General features: G+C 30.4%; 1 protein-coding gene across 1 annotated transcript in view; it reads right to left on the reverse strand.

The window, feature by feature from the left end:
* Positions 1–246: 246 nt before the first annotated feature.
* The window catches only part of LOC136973956 (orexin receptor type 2-like), a 44373-nt gene continuing 21592 nt past the window's right edge, over positions 247–23027 (reverse strand). Inside the window, exons 2-5 of the mRNA XM_067268728.1 lie at positions 7654–8068; positions 7360–7525; positions 7000–7112; positions 247–476 (exon numbers count right to left, since the gene is read on the reverse strand). Coding sequence (XP_067124829.1) covers positions 319–476; positions 7000–7112; positions 7360–7525; positions 7654–8068 — 852 coding nt within the window. The 3' untranslated portion in view covers positions 247–318. The remainder of the gene's footprint in view (positions 477–6999; positions 7113–7359; positions 7526–7653; positions 8069–23027) is intronic.

A 23027-nucleotide genomic window follows, 5' to 3' on the forward strand; every position in this document is an offset into this window, starting at 1 on the left:
TTTACATCATTAAACATGTATGTAATGTAAACTTCACATACTTATTTAGATATTAATATTTATTTTTAATATTGAATTTAAGTTATGAAAAAATAGCTAAAAATTACACAGAAAATATCTTGTTAAATGCTTTGTATAATTATTTATAATATAATTAAAAATAAACTAGAAATGTAGTTATTGATATCACTTTAATCATACGTTAAATGTATATTATTGTCATACATTTAATACATAAGACACGAAATTAAATACAGACATCACAATATAAAATTCGTATACATTTTTAATATAAGCCAAAAATAAATTTTAGAAAATTTACGAATTATGTGCGATAGAATTTAAGTTAATGGTTTCAAACTGAGTTACTGTTAAAGAATTTGAATTGTGGCATAAGTAAGTAAGACGAGAACGACTTCGTTTCTGACGGAAACAGTTTGAAGTAAATGAATTTCGGAATTCTTTACGAAATTTACCTGTTAAAGATACACAAATATCATATTTATAAAAAATTAATTCAGTATAAAAAAGAAATATTAAATTTAATAATTATAATGATATTATAAAATTACAGTAAACCTTTTAGTACACGAAACAAAATATATTATAGAATTGTAATATTGAAACAAAGAATAAAAAAATAAATTTATTTCTCTTATTCAATTACAGAAAATTTTTCTTCTAAAAATAGAACTGCGTTAAATTACGTTATAGGCTTATATTATTATATTATTTTTTTAAAATGGATTTTAAAAAAATTATAATATTGTGTAATATATTTCTACAAGAAATAAATCATAATTACATCTTTTGTAATTACGTAATGAATCGTAATCAGTTCATTTCAGTTTGTTATTTTTGAATAATAAATTGAAACTAATTGTTTATTTCTTTATACGAATTTCCGTTTGTTAATTCAAACTTCTTTTAGAATTCCCAGTTAGTTACAGGATTAATTATTATAACTGTTAAAACTTTCACACGTTTTTACGTAATTTAATCATATAAATGTTGCTATAAAAAATGAGTATCAGGAAACAAACAAATTAGAAATGCAGTAAGAAAATCTTTGTGTATAATGCTAATGTTGGGATTGACGAAATTTATGTTATATAACTCACTGCGAAAGTTTCTATGAATTAAAATTTCTTTTAAAAATTAAACTAATAATAATATTATTGATTATCTTTTACAATGACCATCGCTAACAGATTTATTATAAGTCGGATTTCATTTATATACAGTACATTAATTGAGTAAACAGGAGATGGTTTCTGTTAACATTAAGTCTGCACTACAGAATTTTATTTCTAAGACTATAAATTAAATCTACTATTTAAAATCAATTTTATTGATAAAAATAATAATAATTTATTCTCTCAATAATTCATTTCACTTTTTAAAAGATGAATTATCGTTATTAAGAATTTCATTCAGAACTGTAATTTGGCTTATAATAAACAGGCATGAATGTTACACTCGAGTTTTAAAATAAAATATAATAGAATGTAGAGATTTGTTTTATTGCAAAATGAGAAAACAAAACAAACTTAGATCTCAATTTTTTAAATAATATCTACATGTGTTTGGATAACTCGGAATTAAATAACAAAATATACATTTCGTTTTAATTTTCGTCATAATTCAAGTTCTTAGTTTTGGTTTCGCTAAATAACAGGAATGAATTACAAGATAAATTTTTTTGTTCTGTTCCTGTCGACGTCTGAAAGCACAATTACTTAAAAAACAAAATAAAACAATTGCTGGATTTATTTTAATAGTTCAATATCTAAATGATAAAGTGTATTATGAACCAAACGTCAACTGGAATTTATGAGCTACAAGTAGGCTATAATTTAATGTAATTAACAATAATTTGGCAACTAAAGGTAGGGTAGCGTCACCATCTTGTAATTACCTAGTTACCAAATTAACTGTTAATTTAAATTATAGCTTAGTTGTAGCTCATAAATTCCAGAAGAATTTTGATTTATAATATCGGGCTATGGTTTTGTTGTTCGTATGCAAAGAAAAAAAAATAAATAAAAAATAAAATAAATCGATGAAAACGGGTTCGAAAAACAAAATTTTTGTTTTAAAAATAACCAAACTTGAATTGGTTGATATTTGGGTTATTTGTTCGGTAAATTTAGGCTTCAAACAGTAAGGAACTCGGAAACGCTGGTCGAGAGCGAGTTGCGTGAAATCAATCTAGCAGAAATATATTCCAACGTTGGAGAAAAGAAATCAATCATGAATTAAAAGACAAGAATGTTTATGTGCTACGTAGTGAAATTACAGACAAAAATGGCAGTTGTGTATTAAACACTTTTCTTAAGACATGGATGGCCTCAACAGATTTCACAACGGATTAAATATTTGATAGCTCCAGTGATGTTTAATGCAACAAATGGTGCGAATTGTGTTATTGCTATTTTGGATATACTCAATAATCACAAAACTGAATTATAACAAATTCAGCACGGTGTACGACTAAATGCGCTTCAAACCTTGATAGAAGAATTAATTTATGTGCAGGGTGAGGTTACAAAGTTCAACCTGCTACAGTAAAGAAATAATTTCTTATATCAGGAGACCAATAAGCAGATAGATTGCATATCTAGAATAAAGTACGAAAGTTGGACTAGATGCACTAGAGGGAACTAGTAGTTTAAAGTTTCAGAGTAGACCTGTATAGTTTATCTGATAGTTCATATACTGTTTATCTAACCACCTAAAAGGATTTTTGAACTAATAAACAAAAATTGTTACGTCCTTCTAATCTGATTGTTCCACAGATTTTGTTTTGTGTAGAATTTTAGAGTGGTTTTTAGATGGCTGTGAATACTTGGCGTAATCTTTGTCGTAGACAGTACCTACTGTAAATATTTGTGTAAACATTACTGAAGAGGGATCGATGGAAAAGTCGGATCCGAAATGAATTTAAATAAACACATATAGAAATTAAAATTACTTCTGGTTAATTCTTGAACGGTCGGATTAGAAGGACATAACAATTTTTGTTTATCAGTCCACAAACCTCTTTTAGGTGGTTAGATAAACAATCAATTAAGCCAACTAATATTGCTGAATTTATCTGAGTTCATACAATGTTTATGATTTTATGATAGTAAGAACTTCTTCAAAACCTTAGATAATGCTGGAGGAGCATTTTTTAAAAGAAGCATTTTCTTTAGCTATTCAGATGATAAATGTTGCAAGCTGAATTTACTTTTTAAATTTTCTCACTTTTTACGGAACTTATCTTTCTTTCACGATAAGGTCTATATTTATATATACATATTACTGCGAAAATATTTAATAAAGCTATAGGACAATACTTTAAAGCAGCAGTCGCCAACCTTTCTGACCTGACGGACCACTCACAATTTTGAATCCCGCGGACCACTATCACGAATTTTTTAAAAGTGTACAAACATCTATAGAATAATGATTAATAAAGTAAATTGGAACTTTTGTAAATATGAAATTCATTTGTTTAATTATAACAAATAAGTGTGAAGTTTGTTGCTGCTTGTTTGAAATAAGTTCATGGATTCTTGGCTCTTTTTCACGAAGGATGACAATCGCACTCATAACATTATTTACTGTTGGTTATTTATTGATTTGTCGACATTATTATTTATTGATAACTCATTTCGTGTTTGGTTTTAGATTCGAATATAAAAGCCCCAATGAATGAAGAAAAGAAACCGAGCATTTTACATCTCTTTCGTAATAATTCGCGTAACCTTGAGTTGATCAATGTCCAAATTTCTCCCGGATCACCAAAATTTTCTCGTGCACCATCAGAGGTCCACGGACCACCGGTTGGCGACCGCTGGGCTAGATGAATATGACCAGTATCAAAATATCAAGATGCCTTGTTTAAAATAGAGAAACTTTCTACAATGTTTTCACACTTAATGGGCTGTTATAGTAGGGAGACTGGGAATCCGGGATGCCGGGAAAAGACGAAATGAAATATTGTAAAAATAAAAAGTAGACAGCACTATCATATTACGTCATGATTCCTATCAGCCACAGTAATGACATATGTCTTTATGTTTGCGCGTTTTTGTCCATGTTTCGTTGAAAACTCATTGTTTTTGAAAGATTTTACTCGTTCAGTTAAGTATTTATCACAAGTATCGCATTAAGATTTTTACATATAGAAACTTAATAAACGTGATAAACAAAAGTGTTTTATGCTACTTATTTACCATATATCAAAATTTAGATAGCTTTGGAAAGAGACGTTATCTCTGATTAGAGTCAAACATGGCGATTTAAGATCATTCTGTACACTTTCTCGAGGAGAAATCATGGACAGAGCTTTAGTGTTCGGGATTGTCTCGAAGTTCACTTTATGATATATTTATTCTGTTTTAAAACTACCATATGATGTACAATTAGATATTACGAGTTTCTTTTATGTTTAAATAACCCCCCTGTAACAAGGATTTTTTCGGTATTCTTGAAACCGTGTTTTCTTATATGTTGAGTATCAAACACAAGACCGTGTTAAATTCCATCGAGAAAGAGAAAATTCACACGTGCAGCTTAACAAAATGGATACTACGTACTGTACATGGACAGGACGCAAGTTGACTGAAGAGGGGCGAAATGCCCGAAACGAGTGAAATAGAATCTCGTCTCAACTAATAGAAGTGGAAAAATGCCAAGTGTTTAATAAATAACAAGGTCTTGTGTTTGATACTCAAAGGATTTTTTCCTTAGTATAATAAAGGATTGATTGATATTTATTCTGTTTTTCTCAAAATAACTCTAGAATTAATTTAAAATTTAAAAATTTCATTCGTATTTCTGCTACGTGGTATATAATGTATATAATAGCAATATTCTATGCCATAAAGTTATTTTTAGCTGATAGAAATTAGTTTGATAAGTTATTTGGTTAGTGTTAAATAAATGTTTAAATTCATGATTCTGTATTTGTTTACTTTCACTTTGTAATTTAAATATTTATAAAGGTTAGACTAATACTAATTTTATCTAACTTATATTCGAATGAACACGTCACTCTTATAATGTATAAACTTTATTTATCTAAAATAGTAGAAAAATCAAATTTTATAAAATAAAATAACTTAAAGTAGCAAAATAATTTTTAAATCGAGAACAAATACTATAAAACTTTTAATAATATCATCAAGTAATTAGTTCAAACGTAAAATTATTATGATAAGTTTGATTAAAAAAAACTTAAATCAATTTGTCAGGATATTCAGAACAAAGCTATTAATTCAGGCTTTATTTATTCTTGTACTTCGAAAATTATTTGCTATCTTTTACAATATTTAGAAAATCCAGCATAACATCAAAATTAACAAAATGTTATCAGTCATTTCTGTTATATATTTTTCTCATTGCATTTAAAATTCGAAGGATATGAAATTACAGAAAGAATTTAAATTAAAACGTTGAATCTATTGTACAAATTGTATTATGATATTGTTAATGAAACCATTTAAATTAAACGAAATTGAGTAATAATATGCGTAGGGTTTAATTCTAAAGTGAACAAAGTCCACACAAACCACTTTAAATATAGTACGTTATTTAATAATTATTATTTATCTTAAAAATAAATCAAAATGCATTAACTGGTATGTATACTTAGCATTCATTGTATAATGTTTCATCTTTCCAAACATAAAATGCAAAAAATTTGCAAATAACTTGAATACAACGTAAGCAATAAAATAAATTTTAATGTGGAATTGGTTCACTTTAAAACTAAACCCCTCCATATATTGATTCTGAAATATGTTAATGTATTAAAAATAAATTTTAACGACTTTAAATTAAGTATATGTAATTTTAGAACTGATTTTATATGCCGTATATACAGATTTTTTTCATATCTTAACTATTTTTGAAACGAAATTATCATTTTATAAAATAGAAGAACTGATCATTTAATTCATGAAATAATCTTAAATTTTCCTTATTCTTCTCTTGCACACACTTCTGTATCGCCATGCAGGACATGTCTATAATTTATGTTTTCTGGGATCCAGTTTTTGGACAGATGTCGAAAAGTTACTATTTTAGTTCTGTGTGCCTTCTCGTCAGTTCGAAATAATAATACCTTTCAAAGCTTCTTTCAGTTAGAAACAGAAAGCAATCTTACGTGGCTAAAAATCATTATAATGATGAAAAAACTGCTCTATTAGGTGAAGTGGTTACAGTTTTAGCAGACGTTTCTCACAAATGTTTCACGAAGTTGTGGATGTTTCTTACGAACGATATGGCAAAGTTTTAATGCTAAGAATCTTGCTGTATGTTTCCTTATTCAGAGTTGTTCTTTGAGACACAAAATATGTATTTGTATATTTTGTGTCTCGAGGAACACAATTGAAACAAGAATCTTATAGAAAAGACATGGTTCTTGTCTCAAAAAGATTGTCAATAACAGACTATTAATAAAAGACGTAGGGTAGAAGCAAAATAGAAAACGACAGGAACTGCGGAGACTACTTACAACACTTCAGAGAAAGCGCAATTGGCATACTTTCCTAGAAACTTGTACAGGAGAGTAGTAAGAACAATCTTCAAATTAAACGATTAATCCTTCTATTATATAAATAATATGTATACATATATTAAATATTTCGTATATTGTCGCTTCACCATATAATGACAGACTTCTGCATCAAGATCGTGAGAAACTAAATACGTTTTCTTATTGAAAAACATTCCTATGGCATTTTCAATCACAATATCTGAATATAAATGAAATCTCCCATTTTGGCAATATTCTGCTAAATTATATTTTGAAAAGAATGAATTAAATCTATTTTGAGATTCAAATATGTTTTCTTTCTACTATTTGTTATAAGTTTTAGAGGAATTGAGATATAGCGTTATAATTTAACGATGAATAAAACTATAATAACGCAATTTGAAAATATAAAATATCTATAATTTTCAATTCATTTTACTTTTTAAAATTACTTCGTTTAATTTTCTTACCATTCATGAAATTGTAGATAATAGGATTTATAGCACTGTTAGCATAACAAAGCCAATGAGATACAAGAGAAGCAACTGTCGTGGCATGATTCTGAGGAAGACCTGTGGTATATCTAAAATAGAAATACATTAATAAATATATTTAAATAATCTAAATGTTTGCACAAAAAATTACAATTCTTTATAATATGTAGCCTAAGATTCACACTTCTAGTAGCCTACAAAGAATGATCGGAAGAGGTTTGGGCTTTGTTTAAATGGTTGTCAACTATGTTAACGCTGTTTTATCAGTTTGTTACTTCACACGAAGTTTAAATCTTTAACCTAATTATACTTTCAGAAATCTTTAAGTATATTTACCTAAGTGTATTTAACAGATGAACTGGGAGATAACAAGCGCCAAACATAACTACTACTGCTATTAACATTTTAGCAGCTTTCCGTCTGGAACGAATTTGTACGGCACAGTTTTGATTAACTTGTGTAAACCTAATAGCTCCATTACGACATGTTTTCTTTTCTATAACTGAAAATATATGAATTAAACATGAGATTTAAACTTATTTTATTAGTAATAAAAACTTTTGGGATTTAAAATTTACTTACTAAAATCCCAAAAGTTTTGAATATAACATTTCAATAATTTAGACTAACCATTCTGCTTAAATCTCTGCAGTTTAGCATTTCTTTTAGTATTGTGTACTGAGCCAGGAATATTTTTATTCCACAAAACTTTAGCTATTTGATAATATGCAAGAGACATCAAGAAAAAGGGTATTACATATAATATAAGCAGGATGAAGAGTTGATATTTTGTGGTATCTTCTTCAGACCATGTGTAACCGCAATCAGTTAAATATAGAGTTTCCACTCGGAGATTAGTAAAGGGACGAATATCCAATACTATAGCTTCAGGCAAGATGATTAATGTTGAAAGTAACCAAATAACAGCAATGGATATTTTGGCTCGAGAAGCAGTACTTTTAAAACGTAGCGGATAGCAAATAGCATACCAACGATCAATAGATATGAATGCAAGAGTTAATACTGAGACTGAAACAGAAACGCTCTGAAATTAAAATTGAAAAAACATATATATTAAACATCAATAAAAAAATTCATGTTCTTCAATTTCATGCAAAATTTATTACTTTAATTCATTGTAAAAAATAATTCTGCAGAAAAGCGTAACAAGTATAGATATTTATTTTTATTATTATTCCTTATATATTTTATAATTTTTAAATCACATGTAAACTTATGTAGACCTAACAAAAAGTATTGATTTATAGAAAGTTGCAATTACAATTCAGTAATTATACTCGTAAAAAACACAATTTTATGTGATGTAATATGTAAAATTATTAAGTAATAAAAGGAAATATACTAATAATATTCTAAATTCACATACTAAAAAATAAAAATTTATAAAATTTCATATTTTAGTTGATAAATTTTTATAGTGACTAACAATAAAAATTAATTTAAACAACCAAAAGATTCTTTTACAGAATCTCCATTTTTCTAGTTTGTAAATGTGGAATTATTGTTTATAAAGGTATTCTAATTATTAAAATTTTATAATTTTAAGAGTTAAGCTTGATTTCCTACATTACCAGAAAAATATTCCACAAACAAACTAGAATTTCTTTCTAGAAATTTCAGATTGAATGAATTCTGGATGGGGAAAAATGTTGAAAATATTTCTACTTTTTCCGTTCAGTTATACATTCCATTTTTACATTACACCAATTGAAGATATTTTGATGTAATTTTTCTAACTGCTGGAAAAACTATTCGACAGCTTAGTTTTCAAATTAAATGACAGAAGGAGAGGATAAAAGAATTCGTTTATGGAATGGTTTTTAACTTTTTCTCGATAAGCGACAAATTTCATAATGACAAAATATGCATTATTAACAAAGTATCGCCATCCATTTTTGTTAGTTATTATTTCTGTTATTGACCACAAGAGTCTACTGAGTCCTGTTCAATTCTTGGTGTAGTGGATATAGAAGAGAAACAGAAGAAGAATGAAAACATATTTCTTTTCGATGATTCTGTTTCTGGTAGCTCTTCGTTTCTGCTGATGCAGAAACGAAGCATAAGTTTTCTTAATAAACAATGTTTCTTTTAATTGAAAGATTTTACGTTCTTTAATTTATTAATTTATGAGTTTATTGAGATATTATATGAATGTTAAATCTTTTAGTTTGTATTAATTATTTCTAGTATTTGATTGTAAATGAACATTTCAATATTTATCAAAGATATTGAAATGAAGATAAACCATCAGAAAATATCAGTATATCAATATGTGTAGATATTTAAATCTGTGCATTTATAGATGTGTAGATTTATGCCTATACGGATAGATTTATAAATAATTCTATAGACGATTTATTAGAAGTATATTTAAATGTATGAAGAGGATGAACATACATGTAGATACTAACATATAATAACAATGAAACAATATGTTAGCTTCATGAAATAAATGAAAGTATTAGAAATATTTTCAGATTATCAACCAAACAACAACTATTAACTAAACAACTAGAAAGAATTTACTAAATGACTGTTATGTCTTTGCGACAAGATTTAATTAGAAAGTTTCACCTGAAAGTTTAAAGTTAAGAGGAAAATATCTAACATAATTCTTATTAAAATTTGTTATTCCCAGTTTAATTAAGAGTAGTTATTGTATAAAGTCTTTTTCTTCTTCAACATTTTCAATTCTTTAGGAACTATCACTTGTTTTATTTCTTATCCTAAACGGTGTGTTTTCATTATCTTTTTAAATTTAACTTTGTGTTAATTGTCATACGAATTAATGTTTTCTAAGATTTAAATCTTTGAAAAATTCTCAATTTATTACTAGATTTTGGATACAAAATAGTGTTGTATAATTCAAAATTTCATTTTATACAAAAAAAAAAAAGTTAGAAGATTAAATGACTGCCATTTTGTTTCGTTGAAGTAAAATGAATCAATTTTATAATCAATGGCATGTGTAATTTATAAATTTAGATTTGATAAAAGGTGGGATTAAATTAAATTTTGTTCACGATCATTCAAAAAATTTTTACTTCTTTCAGCAAATTGAAATGTTATTTATTATTTTCTTTGACTAATAAAAAGCAAAAACAGAAAACAAAATATAAGTTTAACAGACGAATAAAATTTAAAATATTCTTTAAAATTTCAGTTTTATTATTATTTTTAAACTTAAACATTCTCTTCTCATTGTTATTTTTAATTTTATTACGTACTTAAGATATATATACTTAAGCTAAAGAAATTGTAAAATTGTTTCTAAAATTTACTTAACAAATTATGAAGCTGAAGAAAGAAAATTTAATTTTGAATGCAGAATAATTATTTCCAAATAATAAAATTTTAAGTAACATTACGACAGTCAAATAGCACTTGTCTCACCATTTTAATGTAACAATAGGGATAATAATAACTACACTGTTATTATCTAACTATTTAAATTAAAATGTCATTTTTAATATTTAAAATACAGTAATAATTAAATATTAATGTATTTAATAATTGAGTACAGAATTAAATTATATAATAAAGTTACATCGTACTATAATTTTGTAACGTCACGAATATCCAGAATATCTGAAAATTTTCCTTGATAATATTTAATTATCATTAATTTTAGATAGTTTTTAAAAGTTAAACAAAACGTTTTTTCTAACGTAATGATTTGACGTTAACAATTTTTAACAAAATTACATTTAATTAATCAATGTTGAAACTTAAATCCTAATTAGGATTAATTTCTTTAATTAACAAACTTTAGATACATTAGCGCATTTAATATGTTATTTATATTGAAACTAATAAAATTAGAATTATATAGAACAGTTATAAAAATATAAAATTATTGAAATTTCTCTTTAAAAAATAAAATTATTTTATTTTATAAATATTTAAATAAATTACGAACATGTCAAATAACTAATAAAATATAAGTTAAAATATCGAATATAAATGAAATTTTGTAAAATTTAGAAATTTAGAAAATTTTAATATTTAATTATTAATTAATAACACGAAAATTAGATAAAAGATTAGAATTATTCTTAGAAATCTATTTTACTTATAAATGCAGTTAAAAACCTATATAATTAATTTTAAAAATGTTAAATTAGCCAATATAACTTACTTTTTTTATTCCATAAAATTCAATATATATAAGAATACAAAAATTATGTCGAAAATAGTATTTCAACATCCTAATATCGTATATGTAAGATAAAATGTAAAAAAGAAAAAAAATTGTAATGTAAAGAGAATTATTTATAGTTAACGAAGGTGTGTTTAAGGGATCGTCTTCGTAGGGGCAACTTTTAACTCCCTATGGTATATGGTAATTAAAACTGGAATAATAGGAAAGAGGAAGTACGATGAGGTATTTCTCTCTACGTAGGTAAGGGACAATTTGAAACTTGGTGTATGTGGTAATTGTATTGTAAAATTTTCTAATTGTAATACCAAATTTTGGACATATTACATACAGCAAAGCTGTGTTGGTAATATGATTATTTAATATAAGACTTGTAAAGTTAGATATATTAAATTCGCTTATTTTTATACCATCAATGAATTATTAATATAATATAATATAATATAAAATATGAATATAATTACTTTTCAAGCAATTATCTTGATAGCTATTAATAAACCATTTAAATTAAAAAAACAAGTTCAAAAAATTAATTATGTATAACTTGACATTCAATCTGGAACGTTTTAATTTTTTTTTTTTTTTTATCTTGAGGAAACCGTGTTTTATGTTTTCTTTCTTGGGTAGACACAATGCAGTGACAGTTGATTTAAAACACTGGGCAAATTTCCATCCTTTATTCGGTTGGCGAATAAAGGATGAAAATTTGCCCAGTGTTTTAAATCAACTGTCACTGCATTGTGTCTAACGCAAGAAAGTTTTAATTTGTGTTTAATAAGATAAATAAAAAGATAAATTTCGGAATATATATTAAATTTAAAAACTAATAATCTAGGACACTAAAGTTCATTAAAAACACAAACGTAGACTATCCAAAGTGGTGTGTTTACTTGTTCTTTTTCACACCAGGAACTAGTCTAAAACACAATGAGGTTTGACCTCAATAAATTATGTAAAAGACAGAATGTCCACTAGTGATTGGATAATATCATAAAAGTAAACAAACTACATTAAATATAATAATATTCCAGGATACTAAAGTGTACTTTAGGTTAGTTCCTGGTGTGAAAAAGACAAATGAAGACGCCGTTTTGGTTAGACGTTAGATTAAAGAAGATTCGTTCGTGTTTTTAATAAATTTTTAAATTTTTTGATTTTAGCGTTTACACTTCTCAATATTTATTGAATTATTGGTCAGAATTAAATATTTCGATTCATATTAAGAAGATAAATTATATATATATATATGTCATTTACATGTATAATGCGAGTTATATACATTATACGATAGTAAAAATTAATTAAATTATTATAATTTTGTGTTATTATTAATTATACACCTGTCAACTTGGATATGTAAAAGATGTTTAAAAATGTATTATTATTTTCTTACGTAACATAAGTTAATTAACTTTCTATAGTTAATTCTATTAATTAAGTCTCTCGGAATATAATTAACTCTGTAATACAATAGTGTTTCTTATAAAGGCATCAAATGTTTTCAAAACAAGAACTATTTTGTGACCTTTGTAATAATGAAATATCCGACTATTAAGAAAAATAACCTTAATTAACTTGCTAGAAGTATTTGTTATTCTTTTTAGTTAACTTTATAAATTCGTTCGTCTTATTATTTTAAATAATAAAATTAAACTTAAAAATATAATACATTCACTTTATATTAGACTTTGTTTAATAATAGTATATCTTTAAAAAAATCCAAAAGTAACCAGACCGAAGTTCATATATAGTCAGTCGGGGTCTCCGATCACTAAACTTTCCATATCTGGTCTGGATTTTAGTGGTGTCTTGCTCCTATACATCATACTTCTGTTGTTAACAATCGAGTCATGCTGGCCACATATTTAACTTCGTTCTCGAGAAAATTTTAAATTAAAATCATGTTATTTTCGGTCTAGACAGGACGTTTATATATCGTTAATCGGGACCTCCAGTTCCTAAGATTTTCATATCTGGTCTCGATTTTCATCTCTCTAACTGCGTTCTCGAGATTAAAGAAGGACAGATAGACAACTGACGATAATGGAAATGTACAGGTAATTTGAAAATTGAAGCACAATGAACTTACATTCTCCTTTTTGAAGCAAATTTATATTTGATACTACAACATAATAAGTCCTCAATAAGTTTCGTTATAATGTTAATGGAAGAAAAAAATAAAAGAATACAAATACACTTGTAATCATTTGCAATTATCGTCGTTGAATTTTCTTTATAAATAATAAAATTGATTCTATGAAATGGGAATTAAATGCCGTAGGTTGAAAACTCTATCCAAAGATCGGTAAAATTTCATTCATTATACTTTTACCTTTTTTCAAATAACATTAATCTATAGTCACAATAATAACACGTAAGACATCATTTAATGTCAATATGAATTATAAACAAACTTCTTTATTGCATTTGGCATTTTAAATTTATACAGCGCCTTTTATAAGTCGTTTGAATCGTCAATTGTTTGTCTTTGAACTGCGTGATGGTAAGGGTTTTCTTTACAATTTTCTCTATGCAAACATTTATTCTTTATTTTTCATCTTTATCCATAACAATAATGATGATTCAGCCTCCCTTCCCACACCATTCATCACTATTACAACCATCATAATATCAACTACAAACAATCACTGATTCACCTGAAATTAGATTAAGTAATTGTTTTACTTGTATTTATTATCTTCCTTAAGTGCATGCATAGTTCACATTTATCTCAATGTTTAATACTAGAAGTTTTTGGATCTTTATTTAGAAGTTTGGTAATGTTTTCGTGACCGGAAATATACCACATATTGATTATTAATATCGCTCGTTTATTGATATAAACAATAATTTATTGTGACATCGTCACAATGCCGGGCTTCAATTTTTATTAATATTTTTAAATTTAAAATTTATGCTTATCACCTTAAATTACCTTGCCCCTGTACATCGTACTTTTCCGTTAGCAATAAAGCCGTGCCGGTCATCTATCTAACTCCTTTCAGGGGAAAATTTTGATTTTAACAAGGTGACTTTCAGGTTGGACCGAAAGTTCATGTATAGTTCGGGTCCTCCTCTCCCTAGTATTTTCCACATCTGGTCTCGGATTTCATCTGTTTAACTTCATTCTTGAGATTAAGGAAAGACAGTAGGAATTTATAGGTGTACAATTTTTTCAAATTGCAGTCCAATTAGCCTATGTTAAAATTGGTTTCGTTGTTTCCTTTAAAGTTGCAACTTTTAAGGACCTCTGTAACTTGGGTTTTGCTTATAAATTCCTCTTTATCCACTATATACTTGAAAATATTGTATAAAAAGTTTAAATAATTAAAAGCGATATATCAAATTTCACAGATTTCAGTGTTTTAATTGTCAAAATCAGATAACTTCTGAAATATATATAGATAACGTAAAAGCTTCAATTGTGTCATTTTTTATTGTTAGTGGGAATGTATAGGTTGCAATTTTCAAAGTGCAGACCTAGACATTCCCACTATCGTCCGTTGCCTGTCTGACCTTCGTTGTTCGCGAGTGTAAGGTATGGAATCGCCAAGACGCGCGATTCCCACCTGTTTGTTATAACGAACTGTCATAACGGAAAAGTCGTTAGGATCGGCCGTTGGAAACGACCGTTAGGAACTTCCGTGGGAAGAACCGTTAAGTTTCGAATCGTCAACCATCGGACGATTGGCCGGCGGGAAGTGACCGTTGGCGGCCGTTGCGGGAACATTCAAATTTGATTGGAGCAGGGTTCGAACGCCGTCGACTATTTAAGCTCGGATCGAGCTCGTATCGGGAGTTCGGATCGGGTGTGATCGTATCGGAGGTGATCGGATCGGATCGGATCAAGGGAGATCGTCGTTATCGAGGTGCTAACTAACTCTCTCGTGGGAAGTTACGTGTTGGTGTATGAACTTGTTCCTGACTCGGAGGTTTTGTTAATTACAAGTCTGTTTGTTCGTAAGGAGTTCTTTCGACGAATTTGTACGGGAATAGTCGGTTGTTGTTGGAATTAGTGGTTGTGCATATTTAATTGTAACTCTAAAGTGGATTATTTTGTACATTACTGTAAATATAAAATTTGTGTTTTCGTCAAACCGACTGAGTGGTTATTTTGAACATTACTGGCGCAGTCTCGACAGGATATTTTGGATACTTTGGATTACGTTGGATTATCCTGGATTATACTCCAAAGAATCGGAAGAACTGAGCTACGACAGAGAAGCAGACGTACGTACAGAACATCACCAGCAATTAGACCCAGGTAAATTATTTGTTTCTCGCTAGCACACAGAGATGCCTAGACGCGCGAAACCGCGGCAGCTAGATGCTAGGGACTGGGAGGATGACGAGCAGGGAACGGCGCGTAGGACAGACAGGTCGAGTCGTGAACTCGAAGCACGTAAGTTACGGGCCGAGATCGCGAAAATCAAGGCGGCGAGCAAGGAGAGGATCGCGAAATTCAGGGCCAAAGCAGAGGCAGCAGTGACGAGAAGAGCGGAAATCGAGGCAGAGGTGAGAAGGGAAGAGATAGAGTTAGAACAACTTAAGTTACGGCTGGGGATCACCGGAAAATTAGACGATACGAAGCGGCAGGAACAGCAAACACGATCCGAAGGACTTAAAGTCGAGGGGAACCGCGACTTCGGGGATGGAACAAGCTCGTCGGGAAACAGGCCGCGGGTAGAATGGGATAGGCCAAGGGAAACTGACCGGCAGAAAAGAGGGTGTCCTGATAGGCGGGTAGACGACGAGGCCGAACGCATGCGACCCAAGGCAGCGGACCGCGTGGTGGTGGAGGTGAGAGCGTCCAAACTCTCTTGCCCACCGGGGAGCGGGGAAGCAAAGGATCGGGTCAAGGCAATGCGGGGAGAAGGGAGGCCCACGTACGTAGCCGGATCGAGGACGGGAACCGCTGGGGTCAGGGTGGCCAAAGTCCCCATGCTAAGAGTAGAAAGTAGGCTCAGCTCACAGGTAGACCGGGACATTAGGGAGCCTAGTGGAGTCGCGGCAAGACGAGAGGAGGCAGTGCATAATATCCAACCCGAAGTCGGGAGGTCGCTGAAGGAAGCTGAGACAGTAAGCGGCAGAAATGGTCCCCCAGTTAAGAACGTTTCGGGAACGGAAGCGTCGGGGTTAAGGGAGGCATGGGTCCCTAAAGCGGTGACGGGAACGAAGGAGAAAAGCCAACTCGTTGGAGCCTTCGGTCACCAGGTAGAGGCAGGCGTAGCGTCAGTGCCGCTTGGATTGTGGGAGGAAGGACGCGAAGAAACGCCAGGATCGGCACGGGTGACGTGTGCGATCACCAACAAGTTAGGGAAAGCGACAGACGCCCTCTTAACGGAAAGGGACTCCCGAGCGCTGGTAGAAGCGAGAGAGAAAGCGGATTCCGAGGCAAGAAAAAGGGAATTAGCTGAGGAGCAGAGTATTTTAAGTGCGGTAGCGGGGATGTTCGTGGAAGCGAGCAAGGGGGTTAAACGAGAGCCGCCCGACGACAAAAACCGGGGGATGGTCATAGGACCGCTGGACCAGACACAAGGGCGGCAGCGCACGGCCCAGTGTGAGCGGAGGGCGCAGTCTGAGCAAAATAAAGCAGGGGACGTGACTCCTATTGCGAGGAGATATTCCGGTAGCGAATCGGATAGCCGAAGCGAACGACCCGCCGCGAACAGGAAACTGGAGGGCGAGGACGCTGATGAAGGGAGGCCGGGAGTCAGAGCAGTAAAGAATGGGGTAGCTGGGACGCCTCAGGGTCAAAATTGTGGCGTCGGGGAAATAATCGACTTGGGAGATATCGGCCGGGAACGCGCGACTCAGTTGGCGCAACACGCCGATGACCAAAGACGAGCGATCGGGGAAACTAGCGAACCGCTGCTAGGGTTACCGAATGCGACACGGGATAAGCCCCTGGATGCTACGAAGGAGTGTCATTCCGTGGACGACTTGGCCGGATTGATTGGGCAACAGGCGAACGTGATCTTGGCGACCGTCACTCGGGTTCAAAGAAAACACAGAGGTGAAGAGACCCGGAGGTCTCGGGCCACGGCGGGCGCGGCCAGTGGCCAATCGGAACTACCCACACACGTGCTAAGTCCGGAGGGAGGCATATCGCCGGTCCGGAAAACGACGGACAACGGGCACAACCGAGCTCGCGGTAAGAAACCCAAATTCCGTGAGAAGGGCCGAGCGACATCTGGTGACCAACAAAACCGGATGACGCGCCGAAGGCGACGGGGACGACCTCCTCGTAGGGGGACCCGCGCGGATAGGTCTCGGGGATCCAAGGGGTCCTACACTATCGCGAGGCATCTCTGTGCGCGGGTGATAGCGAGTTTGCCCGGTTGTACCGGAGGTAAGGGTCAGTCCGCACGAACGGACATTTGTAAAATTGCTGAGTGTTGTTGGATCAAACAGGCTTGGGCTAAGCTCAGTTTGATCCTTGGCCGCGGAGGTGTAAGGTATGGAATCGCCAAGACGCGCGATTCCCACCTGTTTGTTATAACGAACTGTCATAACGGAAAAGTCGTTAGGATCGGCCGTTGGAAACGACCGTTAGGAACTTCCGTGGGAAGAACCGTTAAGTTTCGAATCGTCAACCATCGGACGATTGGCCGGCGGGAAGTGACCGTTGGCGGCCGTTGCGGGAACATTCAAATTTGATTGGAGCAGGGTTCGAACGCCGTCGACTATTTAAGCTCGGATCGAGCTCGTATCGGGAGTTCGGATCGGTGTGATCGTATCGGAGGTGATCGGATCGGATCGGATCAAGGGAGATCGTCGTTATCGAGGTGCTAACTAACTCTCTCGTGGGAAGTTACGTGTTGGTGTATGAACTTGTTCCTGACTCGGAGGTTTTGTTAATTACAAGTCTGTTTGTTCGTAAGGAGTTCTTTCGACGAATTTGTACGGGAATAGTCGGTTGTTGTTGGAATTAGTGGTTGTGCATATTTAATTGTAACTCTAAAGTGGATTATTTTGTACATTACTGTAAATATAAAATTTGTGTTTTCGTCAAACCGACTGAGTGGTTATTTTGAACATTACTGCGAGATTACACGAAAATCGAGACCAGATATGGAAAGCTTAGGGGCGGCAGCTCCGGTTAACTATATACGAACTTTTGGTCTGGATAGGAAGTCATGTGATTTCAATTCAAAATTTTCTCGTGAATATTTTTAATATTAAAAGCTGATTAAAAATTGCAGCCCGACATTGTGACGATGTCACAATAAATAATTGTTTAAACTGTAGATATTTAAAATATATCTGTAGTGTCACCATACAATTCCTCTGCGAATAGATAACACTTTATTAATTTGTCTTTGTGAGATTTAAATGTTGATTTTTTTTTATCGAAAGAATGCTTAAATCGTTAATAGTGTTGGTATAAGGAATAGGATGATTGTTGATGGTAAATAGAAAATTGATTGGGAAACGAAATAATGAATAACACAGAATCAATACTGTATTTCCAAAATTTCCGCTAAGGTTTAATTTTTCTAATATATCAGCTAGGCCAGTGTTTCTCAAACTTTTTGGTCCGCGACCCCCTTTGGCATTTAAAAATTTCAAAGGACCCCCGAAGAATGAGTATGTGTAGAAAAACATCCCGGAGGGAGGGGGGTTAATTTAAATTCAGGATGAGTTAATTTCTTTTGTTTAATTAATCTATTCCATGTTGAAATTTCTCTCCGTTGCGTGTCGCTTTGCGTTGAATTTTTGTCAATGTTAAGACTAACGAAATTTTAAAAAAAATTATTTCTTTATTTTTCACAAACAAAACAAATATATTTAAAAATATAAAAACAAAAAACATTATATTTCGGAAGTTTATCTAGTCTCAAAACGTTCCGTTTCAGCACAACACGGTCTTCAGAAAAACAAGCATAACTTACCATTCACGGTGGGAAAAAAGTCTAGTTCAAATACTGGCGCGTCCTTAAGAACTCTCTCATGGTCGCGCCAGGCTGCCAGCTAAACACTCATATCAACTAAAATAATATCGGAGTATCCTAAGACATAGCCAAATATTGCAGCACAACAGCACTAGCGGAAATTCAAATTTGCCGACTGAAACGCTTTCGGTTGATCGAACATCGTTCCAAATGACAACGCTATTCTATCATAGTTTAGGCAGAGAGTGGAACTCGGGGGATTCCCCAACAGCGCACAAATTTATGAATATTATATTTAAACTCGTATTTAAATATTTATATTGTTTTTATTATTTATATGTGCAATTTATTTAAGTAAAAATTATTTTATATACTTTTTATTTCTACTATTTCTAAACATGAATCTATAGTAAATTTATAAAATATTTGAAAAAAAAATTGATTTGGCATCAATTTTTCAGCGACCCCCCAAATATTTTTCACGACCCCCACTTTGAAAATCACTGGTCTATATACAAATTTTGGTGTAAATCTACTTATTGGTCACAACTATAGAATGCTCTGAATAGGGAAACTTACGGCCATCCTGCATAATTCTCTGTTATTTTTAGTATAGAACATTTAAAATTTTATCATAAATATAAAAATAATAGTAAAATTGATTACACAGTATTTAAAAGTTTTAAAAATATTAATTTCTTAATTCTTTTTATTTAGTTTTTTCTGTAGGTTTTATAAATATATAAAATTATTTTATAAGATATTTGAATAGATGTTTTTCTTTAACTAATAAAGTATTAAAATTAATGTTACGATGAAGTTTTATAAGCATTGTTTTAATAATTTAGTTTTTTTTAATAAATTAATTTTTTAAATATTTTATAAGGAAGCTAGTACATAATGAAAAATTAGTTTTTCAGGGAAGTTATTATAAGTATAAAGCGATAAAAAGAAAAGTTATATAAACATATTCTTAAATATTTTTTTCATTTTAATAATGTAAAATATAATATTAAAACATATTAAAAATTATGATTTCTCCTGTTTGAGTTCAAAAGATATTATACGATATATAAATATATGTATAATACAAATCTTTATTATTTTAAAACTAATTTACAAAAAGTATATTAATTTAAAAATAGTAAAGATTTAAAAATTATGTAATAATACTTTATTACAAGCAGAATAATAAAACGAATACTTAAACGAAACAGAAAGCAATACTTGAAATATAAGGTATAACCTTATATTTTAAGTATTGCTTTCTGTTTATATATTTTGAGTTTGAATTGTTTAAAATAAACATAACGTCAAAGATATTAGTGACAAAGCATTTATTCGACCATAAAGCCAGTTTCATTGTGATTATCATTAAAGTTGAGTTTCGTCATCGATCGAGATGACATTTCATATGATGATTGCATCACAATAACACTATTTATAGAATTATTGACATCACTGTATGTTAACTATGGGACAATACTGAGTATTTTATATTAGTTAACTTAAGTATATGAAGAAAATTGGAGAAACATCGCATTGGTTAATTGACAACTAATAAATTTTATAAAAGTTTTATGAAAGCTTATTAAAAATTATATTTTTTTGTAGCAACTTTAAACAACAATTCTTACAAATAGGGTGGATAATTTGTTGAGCTGTAATCTGCTTTTCAAGTTTTCATTTTTTGTTTAGACTAGGGCTTCCCAACTAGGTAGCAAATTATATATATATTATATATATTTTAATATCGTTTAATTATTTGTTAAATACATTCATTCAAAAATGCTTGAAAATATTTTCTTTATATACCGTATACATTTTTTCAACAATGCTAGAAGATTAGGAATGCATTTGTACAAAATAAACTTTCTCCAATGGTTTTATCAACAAACTTCATTTATCTTTTCGAGACATTCTGAAATTTATTTTATCCGGTAAATTGTAGATACAAATCTCATTTTCAGCACGAATGTTTGTATTTGCTAATCTTTAATGGGAATAGTTGTTTAATGGAAGCACCTGTAGCCATAGAAACATACGGAATTGCACGTAATAAATAATTTTTTTTTTATTAAAAAAGGAAGTTGTTGATAATTTATGTTTCATTGTTCAATTGAAAAAAAGATATCTTTTATTTTTTTTCATTTAAACAATGAAACATAAATTATCCTCACACAAGACTACAGTATACGTATATAAAATTTTTAGAAAATAGTATTGATCATTTTAAGAACCCATACTTTATAATAAACTACTCATTATCGAATTAATAATATATAATTTTGTTAAATTAACGATAGAATGAGACGGTAAGAGACGAAACTGTGGTATAATTTTTTCTTTCCAAAATTTTAATATAATTTTGATTTTTTTCAATTATTGGCTTTTTAAAATTATATATATTTCAGTTAATGATCTGCTATTCTTTATCTGATAACTAAATAGAAGTTTATTACAAAACCATAATTTTAAGATAGTTTAAATCATCTGAAAATTACGTAAAATATATTTTTAAAAATAGCTTAATTTATAAAAAGTTTAATAAATAGGAAAAATTTTTCGAACGTAATTTTTACGAAGACAATTTTTAAATAAATATTTTAAATTATAAAGTATTTTTAATTAAATTATATAATCTTTTCTCTTTAATTCAATAAATATACCGTTTAACATATATTAATAAAGATAAATTTTAAATCGAATAAGTATAATTTTGTTAAAATATTTATTTCCATCTTTAAACTTATTATTATTTTCTAATTTATTAATTCTATTTCTGTTTATAACTTGTTTAAAAATTATATAAAATATTTTGAAGATTAATATCATGAAATTTTTCATTTAATTTTTCATTCAATTTTAATTGTTTTTTCAACTTTTTTAAGTTGAAAAAACAATTAAAATCGAATGAAAAATTATAATTATATAGATTAAATAACATTGAAGACATATACAAATAAAAAAAAATTCGCATGTGTCTATATAACTTACAATTTAAATAACAGGAAGAAAGAAGACTAAAAATTGCATTATAAATATTGGAAATTCTGCGCCGTATAAGAGAGAATACTAATGAAATTAAAATTATGGAAACATGGCTATCTTGATGATTAGCAGGAAAGAAGGAAACAGAAAAATTACATAAATATACTTTCCTTTAACCGAAAACAATCGGTTGGCCAGATTGCTGATGCGATTAAACCCATCGCTCCGGAAGATCCGGAATCAAATCCGAGCGAGCAATCTAGAAATTTTCATTGGCGGTCTGTCCGATATATGTCGGCTCAGTCTCTTATCATCCCTTAGTGTTCATAGTGCAAGAGTTTAAATAATGAAAACAATCAATTAAATCATCAATCAATAGTCGTTAAAATCTTATAGTTGTTTTATTTTTCAGAAGTCTACTACGTTCTTGTCTAACTTTTAAGTAAAATTTATACTTTCTCTCGTTCTTCATCTCTGCCCACCAGTGGCAGAGTTGATAAAAATCACTGAACATTGGTCGCGGGTTCGATCCTGACCAATAAGTTAATCACTTGGAATTTTCCGTATTTTCTTCGTGTCTAACACCCAAATAGGGGTCAGTTTCCAACAGAAAGTCCTCCCGAAAGGCACTCCTTCGGCAAGCTTGTCCATGTGTTTATATTGCCACATCCCATCAAATCAAACAGGTTTTCATTTTTTAGAAGTTTTTAATTTATAAATAATTCACTTTGTATAAAAGAATATAATAAATTAATTTAGGAAATATTTTAAAACTTTGCTTCATAAAATTGCCGAAAGAATATATCAGAAATGTATAATATATTTTTTTATAGGTTATATATAAACATTATATCGATTTTTTCTGTCTATTCTATCGATAAATGACAAATCCATTTTGTCAGTTATAATCTAAAAACTATAAAACAAAAAATAAAACT

Source organism: Centruroides vittatus, unplaced genomic scaffold (genome assembly GCF_030686945.1).
Source record: "Centruroides vittatus isolate TY-2023 unplaced genomic scaffold, ASM3068694v2 contig_3324, whole genome shotgun sequence".
In the NCBI taxonomy this organism is placed as follows: domain Eukaryota; kingdom Metazoa; phylum Arthropoda; class Arachnida; order Scorpiones; family Buthidae; genus Centruroides; species Centruroides vittatus.